The sequence below is a fragment of the Zootoca vivipara genome, chromosome 15, assembly GCF_963506605.1.
Source record: "Zootoca vivipara chromosome 15, rZooViv1.1, whole genome shotgun sequence".
In the NCBI taxonomy this organism is placed as follows: Eukaryota; Metazoa; Chordata; class Lepidosauria; order Squamata; family Lacertidae; genus Zootoca; species Zootoca vivipara.
In genome coordinates, this window is record NC_083290.1 from 44,985,065 (window position 1) to 45,001,065 (window position 16,001).

The 16,001-nt window shown below is 49.2% G+C and overlaps 2 protein-coding genes across 2 annotated transcripts in view; both read right to left on the reverse strand.

Annotated features, from left to right (window-relative positions):
- The window catches only part of LOC118096848 (disintegrin and metalloproteinase domain-containing protein 2), a 74,783-nt gene extending 74,658 nt beyond the window's left edge, over nt 1–125 (reverse strand). The window contains exon 1 of the mRNA XM_060268474.1: nt 8–125. Coding sequence (XP_060124457.1) covers nt 8–77 — 70 coding nt within the window. The 5' untranslated portion in view covers nt 78–125. The remainder of the gene's footprint in view (nt 1–7) is intronic.
- A 2,584-nt stretch (nt 126–2,709) lies between these two features.
- LOC118096803 (disintegrin and metalloproteinase domain-containing protein 2-like) overlaps nt 2,710–16,001 on the reverse strand; it is a 48,474-nt gene continuing 35,182 nt past the window's right edge. Inside the window, exons 16-20 of the mRNA XM_060283088.1 lie at nt 15,024–15,104; nt 12,816–12,933; nt 6,718–6,877; nt 5,277–5,321; nt 2,710–3,120 (exon numbers count right to left, since the gene is read on the reverse strand). Coding sequence (XP_060139071.1) covers nt 3,093–3,120; nt 5,277–5,321; nt 6,718–6,877; nt 12,816–12,933; nt 15,024–15,104 — 432 coding nt within the window. The 3' untranslated portion in view covers nt 2,710–3,092. The remainder of the gene's footprint in view (nt 3,121–5,276; nt 5,322–6,717; nt 6,878–12,815; nt 12,934–15,023; nt 15,105–16,001) is intronic.

Sequence of the window (16,001 nt, forward strand, 5' to 3'; positions counted from 1 at the left end):
CGCTCACCCAGCGCAGAAAGCAGGCCCACGCTGCGCAGCGCCAGCAGCAGGCCCAGCAGCAGGCCCAGCAGCGCCATCGCCGCGCCCCTCGCTCGACCCGCAGCCGCCGGCGACCAGTAACGGGCGCCGAGGAACTCGAAGGGAGGAGGAGGCGGGGCCCGGGAGAACGGCGCGGGGGCGCCTCCGCGGGCGAATGGCCGGCCGGGCGGGCGGGGCGGTGACCTTTCGGCGGAGGAGCCGCCAAGCGCTGGGGCTAGAAGAGGAGCAGAGGCAGAGCTGCAGGCAGGCAGGCAGACCTGGGAAGCCAGGCGGATGGGGCGCGCCAGCAAAAGGGGCTCGCTTCTCGCAAACGTGTTGCGTTTGCGGGTTGGGCAAGAACCGCTCATCCTGAGCCGGCGTTTGGATTCATCAAAATGTCTCTAAACAAGTTTCAGAAAGCAAACATTTCTAATATATGAGCGTGGTGCAGTCTCCCAGTTGGTAGAGCATGAGGCTGTTAATCTCAGGGTCGTGGGCTCAAGCCCCACATTGGGCAAGATTCCTCTATTGCAGGAGATGGACTAGAGAGAGGAGCCTTGCTGTCCCTTCCAACTCTGAAATTTTGATGGTATGCATGTATGAGCATGGGAAATGAGGGGCGGGTGGAGCTCAGCAACCTGGGAAGGAAAACTGATCTGAAATCTCTGCTGCCTTGCAAGTCATCATCGGGGAAGAGAATGCTCAGGAGAAGCCCGACACAAATCCAGAGTGGAGCCTCAAATGGTTGGATGGCATGGCACCTTGTACACCTCCGTCTGGCAACTCCTGCTGCAGCCAAGCTAGTGCTTTCCTTTGGACCCCATCAGCGAGGCCAAGAGGGGGACCCTGCCAGTGCAGGGTGTGCCAGTGCAGCTGCTTGACATCAGGCTGGTGCAGTGGCGTAGCGTGGGTTGTCAGCACCCGGGGCAAGGCAGGTAATTTGCACCCCCTAACCCGTGGATTTTAGCACTCGAGTCCCCCTGCACCCCCCACGCTACGCGAACAACGAAGAGGCGGCGGCGGCGGCGAGGCAGCCCGGTCTGCGTGGCCGCTGGGTGCCGCTCAGGCTGCCTTTGCGGCGGCGCTTCAGTCACTCACTCTCCTTCGGCACTTCGGCAGCCGGCTTCGGCGCTCCCAGGAGAGCCGGGCTGCCCCCCGCCCAGAGGGATGGCAGACAGGCAGGCAGGAAGGCGGGCTCCGGGCGGCGCTTAGCAAGGCTGTCTCCTAGTGTCGCTACTGGCAGGCAGGCAGGCAGGCGGGCTTCTCTCTCCGTCTTGCTCGCTGAGGGGGAAGCCGACTAAGGCGCCGCCGCTCCTCCTCAGCTCCAGTTGCCAGCAGGCTTCGCACCCTCGCGCCCGTCCCAGCCCAAGGAAGTGGCCGCTTGCCACTAAAAACAGAAATAGAAAAATAGAAAATAGAAAAATAAAAAATAGAAAAAATAAAACCAGAAAATAGAAAAAATAAAAAGTAGAAAAAAATAAAAAGTAGAAAAAATAAAATAAAAAACAGCTTCAGGCCGCTCTCCAGAGGCACACGTGCATAGTGTGGGCTCTATTAGCGTCCCTTCCTTTGTCTGCCTCACACACTGGAGTGGCAGAAGCTTTTCTGTGAAGTTTGTGTGTTGCATTTATATTCTGCCTCTCTACCGCGGCACCCAAGACAATTTACAATCTGAAATACTAAACATTCTCAGGCCAGTCTCAGAAGCTCCCTGCCCTAGACTTCTCACTTCTGCCTCTCCCAAGGGCAGAAGTAGGAGCCCTGGGCAAGGTTGGGAAGAGGCTGCAGTGGCACATATGGGTCTACATTAGGGTTACCAGACGTTCCCGGGGACAGCCCCCAGATTTGCAGATGTGTCCCCAGACAAATCTCGTCCCCAGAATGTCCCCATATTTCATAAAATGTCCCCAGGATGCCAGCAGGAGCAGCCGGAATCAACTCAATTGTTCAGCGGGAGGAGAAGTGGGGAGAAGGCGCTGTGATTGCAAAGTGCACAGGCACACACGCGAGAGGGAAAATCGGAAAGAAAAGCCCCCTTTCTCTCCCTCGGCCTCGTCGGCCTCATTTACATCTCCCTGGATGGCATCCTGGCCTCTGGCAGGATCCAGTTCCAACCCTTCTTCAAACTTCGCTTCCCCCCCCCCGCTTCTCCCCGCTCCTTGACGCTGCTGCTGCTGGTGCCCTGTGAGTAGCGGAGATCAAGAGCAAAGTTGGTCGCGCTCAAAGCAATGGGGAGAGAAAGGAAGAGAAACAGAGAGGGAAAGGAGGGGGGCAGTGAAATTGCCCTTAAAAGAAAAAGAAAAAAAGAAAAATTCTAGCGAATTGTATTGCCAGCTCCCTTTCATCTATGCACCTCTCAGTGTGCGGGAGCGGGAGCCTGTCAGCTGTAGCCTGTAGAGTGGCTTCAGACCGCTCTCCGGAGGCGCGTGCCTCGGGATAGCGGCCTAAAGCCGCTCTACAGCTGACAGGCGCAGCGAGGTGGCCCCAGGCTCGCGCTCCCGCACGCCTCTGGAGCTTCGCACGGGGACCGCGAGCCTGGGGCCATCTCCACTGTGCCTGTCAGCTGTAGAGCGGCTTGAGGCCACTCTCCGCGCGTGCCTCTGGAGAGCGGCCTGAAGCCGCTCAGCACCGGCGGGCGGCAGGCGGTGGGCAGGCTGGCCAGCACCCCCTCCATTCTGGCGCCCTAGGCAGCTGCCTAGGTCTCCTGAATGGACACACCGGCCCTGGCTCCCTCTAGCAGAAATCTCTGGCAGAATTGGCATCTATTCCCTCAAAGAGAGATTAGCTCACTGCTGGTTTTCGTTGCTTGGGGATGGCAGGTGAAGAGGCAGCAAAAGCATGGAGGAAGGCAAAGAGGCTCTTGGAACAAGCAGTAAGCCCCTATTGGGGTGTAGGCCACAGCATGTGCCTACTGATGCCAACCCATAATGCAGCTCCTGCATTCTGTATACAAATGCAAAGAAGGACCTGGAGAACCATTCACAGAATACTTTTCACCTGTACTGTATAAGCAAGCAATAATTTATTAGGCAGCTACAAGTCATATAAACAGCAGGAGCCTGGCCCAGGTCTGGTCACATTGTGTCTTCTTGGTTGCTCAAGCTACTCACATGCCAGGGGCAGCAGGAGGGAGAGAGGAGAGAAGATATGATGGAACAAAACAATAAGGAGAATCAGCAAAATGAGACAAAAATAAATAAATGGTGCATTTGCATTTCCTTAGCACCACCCAGAAAGATGGAGAAGAGATTGGAAAAACCACCTTCTCCCATAGAAACCTCTCCACTCCCTGCACAGTCTTTGAAATTTCTGTACCAGGGCTGGCCCAAGACACTTGGGCCCCTAAGGCAAACCACAAACTGGCATCTCCTGCCTGTCAGGGAGGAAGGTCTGAGTTCACTTCATCTATATCAGGAACTGGGTGGAATAAAGCTGTGCATTGGGGGAAAGAGTCAGAGGAGACCTGTTCACCAAGAGGCCACTGTAGAGGTGGCATGGGGAGGGGGCGCTGCCAAGGAGAACGCAGATCTGGCCTCCAAGGAGTGCTGTCACTGCCACCACAGCAGCAGCAGCAGCAGCAGCAGGGGGTGATGTGTAGCTTGGAGGCCAGATCTACTGCCACCTGAGGCAGTCGCTTTACCTTGCCTCTTGGGTGGACTGGCCCTACTTTGTACCTTTCCTATGAAAGGCAAGATCTAGTCTTGTGGGGCTTTGCCTGGAAGTGCTGCTGCTGCTGCTGCTGCTGCTGCTGCTGCTGCTGCTGCTGCTGCTGCTGCTGCTGCTGCTGCTGCTGTTATGAAACAGTTCCCCAAGCAATGCCTGTCACTGCTTTGCTCACCAGATGTTTCAGACCATAACTCCATTCAGCCTGGCATCAAACAGCCATGCTGGCTGAGGCCAACAGGAGCTGCACTCCAAAAGATCTGGAGGGCACCCAGGGCCGGCTCTAGGTAGAGTCCCGGTGGTGCGGGGTGGCAGGGCGCCGGGCTGGTAGGCCGGACGCTGCGCGGCATGCTGCGCCCTGCGAGGGTGGGGGCGCCGGAGCGATCTCCGCCCCTCAGCGCCAGGGCGCGCAACCTGCTTGAGACTGCCCTGAGGGCACCACACTGCTGAAGGCTGGCAGAGTTTTAGGTGTGCCATTTAACATTGTTGAATTGATGAGACCATGTGAATTGAGAAAACAGTATCTAAACAATTAGAATGAATACTATCATATAAATAGAGTTAAAATTGAGTAATGATGATTAATATACAGTGGTACCTTGGTTCTCAAACTTAATCCATTCCAGAAGCATTCCAAAACCAAGGCACACTTTCCCATAGAAAATAATGCAAAATGGATTAATCCATTCCATACTTTTACAAACAACCCCTAATGATAAACTGGCGGCTGATGGCTCTTGCGGGGTGTCTGTGACTCTGCCTGTTACATCTTCCACTCTTGGCCTTGGATAACCTTGGGTGGGCCCTGAACCTTTGTCTCGGATCAGGACAAATGTGAGTACTCTTTGAAGGCCCCCTAATCCCAGAGCTATATGGGTGCTGTGTTGTGGGGGTTCTCCTCCTTCCCCTTTGTGTGTTGTGCTAAAAGAACAACAGCTGTTGAGTTCAAGCAGTCTGGCTTGGAGGGGTGCCTGGAGACAAGCAGTAGAAGGCTGACTGCTGGCTGTGCCACTGGATCTGTGCCATTGGGGGACACTGATGCCCATTGTGTGTCTGATGGTGCAGTGGGTGTGCTAGGAGCAGGACATCCTGAGTCCATTGTCTGCATGTGGGGGCAGCCTGTGGGCATCATTGCTGGTGGAGTCCAGGATTGGTAGGCTTTGATGGTTTTCCAGGAATGCTGTTAAGCTGACTTCTAATATTTGGACTGGTGTATTTTCCCCTCCCAGGTAGAGTGAGACTGAATAGTAGATATGACCATTATTTCGCTGGCAGAGCAACAGAATCACACTCCGGCCATCCCATGCACAACCCCTGAGTAACCAGAGTAAAAGTCTGCTCTGCCCGTGTTTGTTTTCAGGTCTTATTTTACTGTGTGTTCCCTTGAGGCTCCTTGGAAGGAAAGGTAAATAAGCTGATTTTGCATATAAACCCAGTCCTTAAGTGGTGGGGAAAACTAGACAATTTAATCCATGTTTCACTATCACAAAGGGAGAAAATATATTAGGGAGTGATCCTTTTCTACACTGCAGCTAGCTCTGTAAGGCAAATTGGTTTGTTTTTAATCAATATACTTTAAGTTAGTTGACGCCTACCTTGTTTTGTCTGACATGCTATATTCATCGGATCTAGTATAAGATCTGAAATGTAATGAGAATTAAGATTACTTATCCTCAATTATATACAGATAACATACCTCGGTTTTGTCATGGAGTTAGCTTTACTATAAAGTCTGAAAGTTAATTATTATTATATGTACTGGGGTGGGCAACTTATGGCCCTTCAGAGGTTGCTGGACTACACTCCCATCTTTCCTGACCACTAGCCACAATGGGTTGTTGCAGTACAACAACACCTGGAGGGTCACAGGTTCCTATCCTTGCTTTTCTTTCTTTTGTTGTTGAACATCATCCAACCACATCTGGAGGGATACAGCCCTCCCCCACCCCGATATATACCAACAGCGAACTCCTATCTGTGTTAATTGTGCAGCTGAAATGGCACCTCCGATGCATCAACAGGCTCAGATGAACCCCAAGGTTTGCAGAAATAGAACAAAAAATATTAGGAAAAAACCCTAAGCAAGGGTAAAAGGTAAAGGGACCCCTGACCATTAGGTCCAGTCGTGACCGACTCTGGGGTTGCGGCGCTCATCTCGCATTATTGGCCAAGGGAGCCGGCGTACAGCTTCCAGGTCATGTGGCCAGCATGACAAAGCCACTTCTGGCGAACCAGAGCAGCACACGGAAATGCCGTTTACCTTCCCGCTGTAGCAGTACCTATTTATCTACTTTCACTTTAAAGTGCTTTCAAACTGCTAGGTTGGCAGGAGCTGGGACCAAGCAACGGGAGCTCACCCCGTCACAGGGATTCGAACCGCCGACCTTCTGATCAGCAAGCCCTAGGCTCTGTGGTTTAACCCACAGCGCCACCCGAAAGCAAGGGACTCCCCCCCCCCCCAAAAAAAACAATAAAACCCCACAGCCCAATGCAAAAGTGTGTGAGAAGGGAAATGGAATGTGGAGGCGGCCATGGGTGAAGAAGACTGAATTATGTTGCAGGTGCTAAAGGTAAAGGTAAAGGGACCCCTGACCATTAGGTCCTGTCGTGACAGACTCTGTGGTTGCGCGCTCATCTCGCATTATTGGCCGAGGGAGCCAGCGTACAGCTTCCAGGTCATGTGGCCAGCATGACAAAGCCGCTTCTGGCAAACCAGAGCAGCACACGGAAACGCCGTTTACCTTCCTGCTGTAGCGGTTCCTATTTATCTACTTGCACTTTGACGTGCTTTCGAACTGCTAGATTGGCAGGAGCTGGGACCAAGCAACGGGAGCTCACCCCGTCACAGGGATTCGAACCACCGACCTTCTGATCAGCAAGCCCTAGGCTCAGTGGTTTAACCACAGCGCCACCTGGGTCATGGGTGAAGAAGACTGAATTATGTTGCAGGTGCTACTTGTCCAAATTGTTGATGGATCAGAAGATTTCAGGTGAATACAGGGCAGGCCCTGGTAAACTGTGGCCAAAGTGACTTACTCAGAATCACCTAGGGACTCGCTGTCATCTATGCAGTACTTGCTGATTCGTGCCCATTTGACAATCAGGACGGCTGACCCAACCACAATGGGCAGAAAGAGAAATATGCTCAGGAGCACCCACGTCCTCATGTTGTCTTCTATGACTCTTTCTGTAATATCTAGATGGAAACAAATTTCACAGCAAAGACTGAACCAGGAGAGCTGCGGCATTAGACATTTTTATTTTTTTCAAATAATTTTTATTCATTTTCCAATATTCACAAAAATAAAATCACAAAAAACATAAAACAAAAAGAAAACATGAAAAAGAAAAACATAACAATTCTTACATTTTTTTAACTTAACATTGTTGACTTCCTCAATTCCCCCCACACCGGGTCCATTTTAAAATCTCAATTAAGCAATTTTCATTTTGTATCTTAAATCATTCTAACACATTTTTTCACTATCTCTCAACTATTCTATTCTGAAAAATGTCTATTATCCTCCACCAATAATTAATCAATTAATCCAAATCAAAAAATTATTTTCACATCCTCTATCTTTTATTTCCCCCTTAACCTAAAATTTATTACCAAAAACTTTCCATGAATTCAAATATTATTATTTTTAACATAATATCATTTAATCACTTAAATCAGCCCCCCCCTCCCCTGGATTCAGGGTCTCCCAGATGATTCAGCGAGTTCCACAGGTATAGAGTCATAGAGTTGGAAGAGACCACAAGGGCCATCCAGTCCAACCCCCTGCCAAGCAAGAAACATCATCAAAGGTCATTACAGTTTCGGACCATCTAAAGCACGGGTGTCAAATACAAGGCCCGCAGGCCAAATCCGGCCCGCCAGACCTCGTCATGTGGCCCGCCGAGCGCCCCAGCCAGCGGGACCCAGCAGCGGGACCTTCCTGCTGAAGCGCCGCGCCGACAAAGCGCCAACAAACAGCTGTGGCCAGGGGGGGGTAGAAAGGCGGCCGGAGCAGCGCTGCGTGGAGCGCCCCGAGCCACAGCAGGAGAAGGAGGAGGCAGCTTGCCGGGTCAGCGCCCGGCAGCGCCGCACGGAGAGTCCCGAGCCTCTGGGACGCAGCACTGCTCTGTAGCACTTTGAATCCTCCTCCTCCTGCCACGGCTCGGCGCCTGGAAATGGCTGCTGCTGCTGCTGCTGAAGCACAGACAAAGCACCCAGCAGCGCCGTGTGGAGGAGTAGGAGGATTCAAAGTGCTACAGAGCACTGCTGCGTCCCAGAGGCTCGGGACTCTCCATACGGCGCTGCCGGCACCGTCCCGGCAAGCTGCCTCCTCCTCCTCCTCTTCCCTCACCTACTCTTGCCGCGGCTCAGCCTCATGAACTTGAGCTCAGCAGCGGCTCAGCCTCACGAACGTGCAACTCTGAGGCTTTACGCACTTCTCCTAAAACGGACACCCGCTGCCTCACGCTGCACGGGAAATGCTTTTTGCCCCTGGGTCCCTTCGCACTCTTTTCTGGCACTGAATCAAGGCGGCGACCCCCCCCTTCCCTTTCTTTCTTCCTCTCTCTCGTTCTTATTCTTTCTTTCCCTCTCCTTCCTTCCTTCTTTATCTCTGTCTTCTCTCCCTCTTTCTTTTTCTTTCCTTTATTCCCTTCCTTCTTTCCTACTCTTCTTTCTCTCACCTCTTTCCTTCCTCTCTCCCTCCTGCTCCCTCTTTTCTTCCTTCCTTCCTTCCTTCCTTCCTTCCGTCCTTCCCATCTGTCTTCCTCTCCCTCATTCTTATTCTTTCTTTCCTTCTACTTCCTTCCTTCTTTCTCCCTTTCCGTCTTCTCTCCCTCTTTCTTTTTCTTTCCTTTATTCCCTTCCTTCTTTCCTACTCTTCTTTCTCTCACCTCTTTCCTTCCTCTCTCCCTCCTGCTCCCTCTTTTCTTCCTTCCTTCCTTCCTTCCTTCCTTCCTTCCTTCCTTCCTTCCTTCCCATCTGTCTTCCTCTCCCTCATTCTTATTCTTTCTTTCCTTCTACTTCCTTCCTTCTTTCTCCCTTTCCGTCTTCTCTCCCTCTTTCTTTTTCTTTCCTTCTTTATTCCCTTCCTTATTTCCTACTCTTCTTTCTCTCCCCTTTCCTTCCTTCCTCTCTCCCTCCCACTCCCTCTTTTCTTCCTCCCTTCCTCCCTCCCTCCCCTCCCCTCCCTCTCACTCTCCTCAGAAACATAGGATGCTGCTTTATACTTCTGGCCCTTAAACCCTGGAACCAGGAGAGCAGCTCCAGTGAGTCAACCTCAGCCAGTCCTTTTGGTGAAGGGTGGTGGCTCACTGGCAGAACATCTGTCCTGGATGCAGAAGGACCCCAGCATCTCCAGGTACTAGTAGCTCTGCAAAGGTCCTGCATGAAACCCCAGTGAGCCTCCACCACCCAGTGCAGTTACCAAAAATCATTTTTCAATAAATTGTACAATAATTGTACATTTGAATATCTACTTGCCATTATTCTGACTATGTTTCTGCTTTCAGAGCTAGTTATTACTTACATTATTACAAAAAACAGTAATAATTGAATGCAGTGACAATAATTTATGATAATAAAGAGTGGACACATAGTCCTACAAATACAACCGGCCCTTTGAGGGTGACGAAACTGCTGATGCGGCCCCCGATGAATTTGAGTTTGACACCCCTGATCTAAAGCCATCAAAAATTAACATCCCTTATTGCTCCTCCCCCCACTCCCACCCTGTCCCTTCCTATCCACCCTTCTTCCTTGGTCATCCTCTGCTGCCTCCCCAATTCTTTGAATGTTACAAAACACCATCCAACTGCTTTCCCACTTTTTAGCCCTTTCACAATTTTTCTTTCCCTTAATCTCTGGCCCCAGTATGGATTCTGCCCTCCCTCTCTCACTGGGAGGGCATTAGTCCATACTGGTTCTTTTTTAAAAGCTCTTGGAATCAAACAGGAATCTTGCCCCCCCCCCACTGGGGGAACAATGGGGGAACATTTTTGCAATCTGTATTGTGTTCCGATACACGTCACATCTTAAATCTTCAATAAGTTCCAGAAGTTGTTTTTGAAGGTCCAAGTCAGATGATATTGTGTCTACTGACATCCTGCTCGTCTCAAATTTCCTGGGAAAGCAGAGATTACTAGACAGGAAATGGCGTAGTTCTTATTTCCAAAGTTCAGAAACAAAAGTTATGTCCGATCTGGTTACAAACAGTCATTTTTAATTCTTCTTCATATCTTAAAAATCTTGTGTCCATTTATGAAAAGAGCATTGTCCAACTTCATGCACAGAGCCTTATATTTTGTGCTCTCTTCACTGCTGACAGTTTCCAGCCTCAAAGAGGCAAGCAAATTCCTTTCTAGTATAATGTCACAATGGCGGCTCGCTGATCCCTCCAGGGACCCGACTCCAGCTTTCAGAGGGACTTTCCCCAGTCCAGAATAAAGATCTTTACAGGGGTTTTTGCTAGGTTTAATCCTTCTCCCCTTTACCCTGCCTTAGGGTATGTGTTCAGGACTTCAGCTCGTGCACGCTGGGAATGGCGGACATAACATCTGCTCCGCTTCAACGGTGTTTTTTTTGGTGGCTGCTTTGGGAGTATGCAGCCTCCCCCACCCCTCCCGGGACGCTACGGGAGGGGGCCACTGCGGGGGTGGGGGGCCTGGGCCGAGCACCCATTGGAGTCGGCACTCCTGGAAGCCACCCAATGTGGGCACGGGTCCCATAACTTGGAATTTTAATTAGATAAAAGTTTTGGGCATGCCTCAGATGAAGGAGCAAAAAATTCATTGCCTGCAGACCCAGCCCTGAGCAGTAAAGACTTGATTTACGGCCACTGAGAGATAAGAGGTGGAAACATCGCAGAAAAGAAGATGGGTTATCTGGAGAAGCCGACAGGGAAGTGAAACCCCTTTTTTTCCTTCTCTTAAAGATTACACTAAACACCTTCTCTGGACGGACTATCGGAATTATCTAGAGCTGCAGGAAAATAGAAAGTATAAACTGTGTGGACATGGAAATATAAACAATATAAAAATGGAGGATTATATATGCTTTGATAATCTGGTAAAAATCTCCCTAAAAGCTGGTGCTTGTGGGACTTTTTGTGGATCAATTAAGAAGATTTAAGACTTGTGTCGCAGTCAGAAATTAAGAAAGCACAAAATTGCGCCGAAGCAGGGAGCAGCTAGAGGTGAGGAGGAAGCCGTTGCTTGTTTTTAGAAGAGTGATAAGATTTGACTTGGCTAACCCCTCACTGGAAAAGCTGTAAATCTGTCTTCGGAGGAGCTATGGAGTAGAAATTTGGACATGATTTGTAATTGTGTGCTTATGGATTTGGAAAGACCAGCGATCAGAGGGAGACTAAAGACATAAATCCACGCAGCGATAGAAACATTTTGGTAAAACTTGGCTGGCAACATAACTCAGAGGCTTGGAGAAGATTGAAGGATGTCAACAAAGACTGTTAGGAAAGGACTGTATTATTTTGGGACAATATGTGAAGGTTTATGTCAGAGGCTGAATAATAAGGGAGAAATGATTAAGAGCAAATGGCAGTAGTGATTAGTAGGAAGCTCTGGAATCTGAGGGATGGGGAGTCTGAACAATTCAGTATAATTAGACATAATTGGAATGTTTCCTTTAATTGGAATTGTATAATTAATTTGGATTTGTAATATAAAGTGTAATTGGTAATAATTTCAATGTGATTTGATGTTGTTTAATTGGAAAATCTAATAAGAATTATTTTTTTTTAAAAAAGAAATTTAATTAATGCGTTCCTATGGGCAAAAAAAAGTGCAAAAAAAGGCGCCGACTCACCCGCCACGGCCGCAAGTTTTTAAGGCTCTGGGGAGGGGGAAGCAGGAGGAGGGCCAGGGGTCTCCTCCCGTTGCAGCCTCCACTCCTGCAGGCGCCGCCACTGTTGCCGCCAAGGGCCGCCTGGCGAGCCCCGCTGCTGTTCCTGCCGGATCGCCAAGGGAGAGAAGCAGCCTGTGCTTGCCTGCCAGCCCGCCGGGGAGGAGCCGCGGAGGCTGCCATGACTGCCGGGGAGGGCAAGCCCGAGGCAATGAACACCGCGCCGCCGCAGGAGACAGAAGCAGCGGCGGAGTCCTCAAGGTATGCGGCAGCGGCGGTGGCTTCCCTTTCCGTCGCCATCGGAATCCGAACCGCGGCCTCCTCTGGAACGCAGGGTGGCGAGGCTACTTTGTATTGCAAAGCACGGCCATAGACAACTTCGTTTTGTGAGTCTTCAAAAAAATCACAAAATGCTTTCGTCTTGCGATTTTTTTAGTTGCGCGAAGCGTTCGTCTTGCGAGGTACCACTGTAACTACCGGTAGGTAGCACTAGGAATGTGTTAGCTTCTTTCTCTGCAGTGCTCTCTCTTTCTCTTCTGTGCCTAAGTGCTATCCTCATGTGCAGCTTCTGTTCCTTTCACTGGAGTTTGGGCAAGAGTGTCTCATGGCAGAGTGTCTCCTGTGCTCCAGGGTTATTACAATAAGAAGAAGGTATGGTTTGGATTTTTCACTCTTTTTCACCAATAAGTTTTGTTCTGACCCAATTAATTGTACATCAGCAAGTACACCCACTGACTTTGTACTAGTCCACTGGGATTCAGATTGCACATCAGAAGCACAAGTCCATCGCACCCTGGTTTAGGGAGGAGCAGTAGTACTAAAACATTTGCTTTTCACTTTTGCTCTTTGAAAGAGAACTAGAAAACAGTGATGGAGAGAGGGATTATATCTATACTGAAAATATATACCAATTTTATAATAGCTTAACTGCCACCCTTCCCCCACTTCCTGGGAATTGCAGTTTAGTTCAGGTACTAAGAATTCGGAAACATTTCACTCACATGAACTCTCATAAACACACAGCCTACAATCCTAAAGTTCCTTTGGAAGAAGGAATGATTATTAAGCTAATGTGCTGTCACTTCTTATCTTGTTCTTTCTGCCTTGAGAAAGACAAAAAAGGAAGAATAAAGAGGGGAATGAATGGGTTAAAACATAAATCAAACCCAGTCCCATGGTTTCAGGTTGAGGCGAAAGGTGGGTCCTAATTCTAAACAGTTTGGAAACTACTGCAGCAGAGCTGTTTGTCAGGATGGAGGGCCGTGCTTTTACTCACCAGAAGCCAGCATACGAAGCCCACTGTCAATGCTTCCTCCGAGGGGGCCTCCTTTTTCCTTGCAATTTGGAGGTGCCCATCCTGGATCACAGTGGCAGTTTCTTTTGTTGTTGCAAATCTGAAGGGGGGGTGGGGGAGGAATAGCAAACATTTACTTCTTGCTTACGTGCCTTATCTTAAAAAGAAAAATATGCTTTAAGAAAACATTATTATTCTTATTACTTCCTGAGTACCGTGTTTCTCATATTATAAGACATGTCTTATATTTATTTTTTCCTCAAAAAAACACACTATGGCTTATTTTCAAGGGATGTCTTATTTTTTTCCTCCTCCTTCTGCCGTGGCCGGCATTGCTGCTACGCCTATCACTATGGCTTATTTTCGGGGTATGGCTTATATTCCTTGAATGCTTAAAAATCCTGCTATGGCTTATTTTATGGGTATGTCTTAAAATATGAGAAACAGGGTAGGGCCTCAGTTCTAGTCTAAAATAAAAGTAAGGGTAAAGTAGTGGCAGCTGTTGTTGTTGTTGTTGTTGTTGTTGTTGTTAATTCATTCTTTGTACCCCGCCCATCTGATTGGTTTGCCCCAGCCACTCTGGGCTGCTTCCAGCATATACAAAAACATAATAAAACATTAAACATTAAAAACTTCCCTATAGAGGGCTGCCTTCAGCTGTCTTCTAAAGGTTGAATAGTTACTTATCTCCTTGACATCTGATGAGAGGACGTTCCACAGAGAGGGCACCACTACTGAGAAGGCCCTCTGCCTGGTTCCCTGTAACCTCACTTCACACAGGGAGGGAACTGCCAGAAGGCCCTTGGAGCTGGACCTTCAAAGGTAGCCCCACGTAAAGCGCATTGCAGTAGTCCAAGCGAGAGATAACCATGGTATGGACCACTCTGGTGAGACAGTGCGCAGGCAGGTAGGGTCTCAGCCAGCGTACCAGATGGAGCAGGTAAACAGCTCCCCTGAAAATATAATTAACCTATGCCTCCATGGACAGCTGTGAGTCCAAAATAACTCCCAGGCTGTGCACCTGTTATCCCATTCAGGACTAGGAAGTCCTGCCCCCTGTCCCCTAGTACTTCTGTTTTGTTGGGATTCAACCTCAATCTATTAGCTGCCATCCATCCTCCAACCGCTTCCAGACACTCAAACAGGACATTCACTGGTTCTGATTTAAATGGAAGGGGTCGAAATGTTCCACATACTCTAGACATGCCTGGAGTTGTTGAGCAACCACCTGCTCAATAACTTTGCCTAAGAATGGAAGATTTGGTGATAATTGGCCATAATGGCTGGACCCAAAGCTGAGAGGCCATCAACATGGGAACAAGACCCCCCCACTCTTTAGAAGTCATTTGGATCCATTAAGTGACCATTCAAATCGGTCCCACCTCCCTGCAGAAGGGAAGGGTCACAGAGAAGTCTAGTTGCACCAGGAAGTGATCTGACTTATTTTGTTGTACTGGAACTTAGTGTCAGATCACCCACATCCACAGCGGTAAACGCCAGATCTAAGGCGTCCATGGTTAGTAGGGTCAGAGGCCATGCTTCCCATGAAGTCCCAAATGGTCCCTTGTAAGGTCGTGTCAGCATGGATGTTCAAATCCCCTAGGGCCACCAGACTAGGTGTCTCCAGCAGAACATCCGCCATGACCTGAAGCAGTGGGGAGGTCGGTGCCCCAATAGGAATCCTGCACTGCCTCTACTGCCCAACTTCAGAAAACTGAGTTTCCCTAATAGGATGGCTGGTGAAAACTACCAACTTCCTAAAAATTGCTGCAACAACCACCACCCCACTGACCACATACCCTGGGTTGCAGTGCTTAAGACAGGGGTAGGCAACCTCAGGCCCGTGGGCCAGATGCATTTTTTACATAGTAGAATGTGACCTTTTATTTAAAATGCATCTCTGGGTTATTTGTGGGGCCTGCCTGGTGTTTTTACATGAGTAGAATGCCTTTTTTCAAATGCCCATTTGTGGGGCATAGGAATTTATTCATTTCACCTCCCCCACCCCACCCAAAATATAGTCCAGCCCACCATATGGTCTGAGGGACGATGGACTGTCCCACAGCTGAAAAAGGTTGCTGACCGCTGGCTTAAGAGAAACCTGGTGGACAAGCAGCAGCAATAACAGCCCCATCTGCCATGTCCCACCAAGTCTCTGTTATGTATGCCAGATCAATTCATTTTACTTACTCCATGCCCAAAGCACTTTTTTGTAGGATCACAATCATATTTCAGGACGCCATACTTTTCACATACTTGTTTGATACAGACCTTTAAAAAAAGCAATAGCATTTTTCAGTTTTCAGAAGTGTTGCTGCCCTGCAACAGACCTTTTGCGTCCACCAGACCCCATCTATGAGTGCTTCCAGACAGGTGTTTGTTGCGAAATCTGTATGCAAGATTTTTCCAGTGTATGTATGACGTCATCTGCATCCAAGTGCTAGTCTGTATTTTCCCCTCCTCCATTAATCTAGATCTACCCTTTTTACAGGAAAACCACATTATCATGGGAGGTTGGGGGTGGGGGACAAGATGAAGCATAATGCCCAGCTTTCATCCCATCCTCTTGTCAAGCACCAATGTTTTAAAAATATTTTCCTCTTCCTGTCTCCTCTACCTCCTATGAAAGTCAGAGGGCAACTAATGAAGCCTGCAGGCAGATTAAGGAGTGAGTGGCAAGTGGCTGCTGGGGGGAGTACAATCGGGGGGGGGGATAGTGGCCACGTCTCTGGCCGCTGCTACAAGCAGCTATTTTCTCACTTGCTTCACCTTTTGCAATCAGCAGTAGTAGCAACTCTCGCTTGGCCTCAGCCTGGTGCAAGAGGAAAAGGAAGAGGAAGAACTGGAGGAAGAACACCATGGCAGGAGGGGCACTCCTAATGGGCATATGGAGAGCCCCCAGAAACCATGTAGCTAGCCCTGCATCATCCCCAACTGAAATGAGGCCTAAACATGTAAATAGCTGAAGGGAACTTTAGGCCAGGGACAAAGAACCCTTTTCAGGTCAAAGACCGTGTTTCCCCCCTGTCCAGTTTTCCAAGGGCCATATGCTAAAGTGGATGGAGCAAGAGAGATGACAGAAGCTGGCCATGCAAGGAAGAAGAAGAAGAAGAAGAAGAAGAAGAAGAAGAAGAAGAAGAAGAAGAAGAAAGAAGAGGAGGAGGAGGA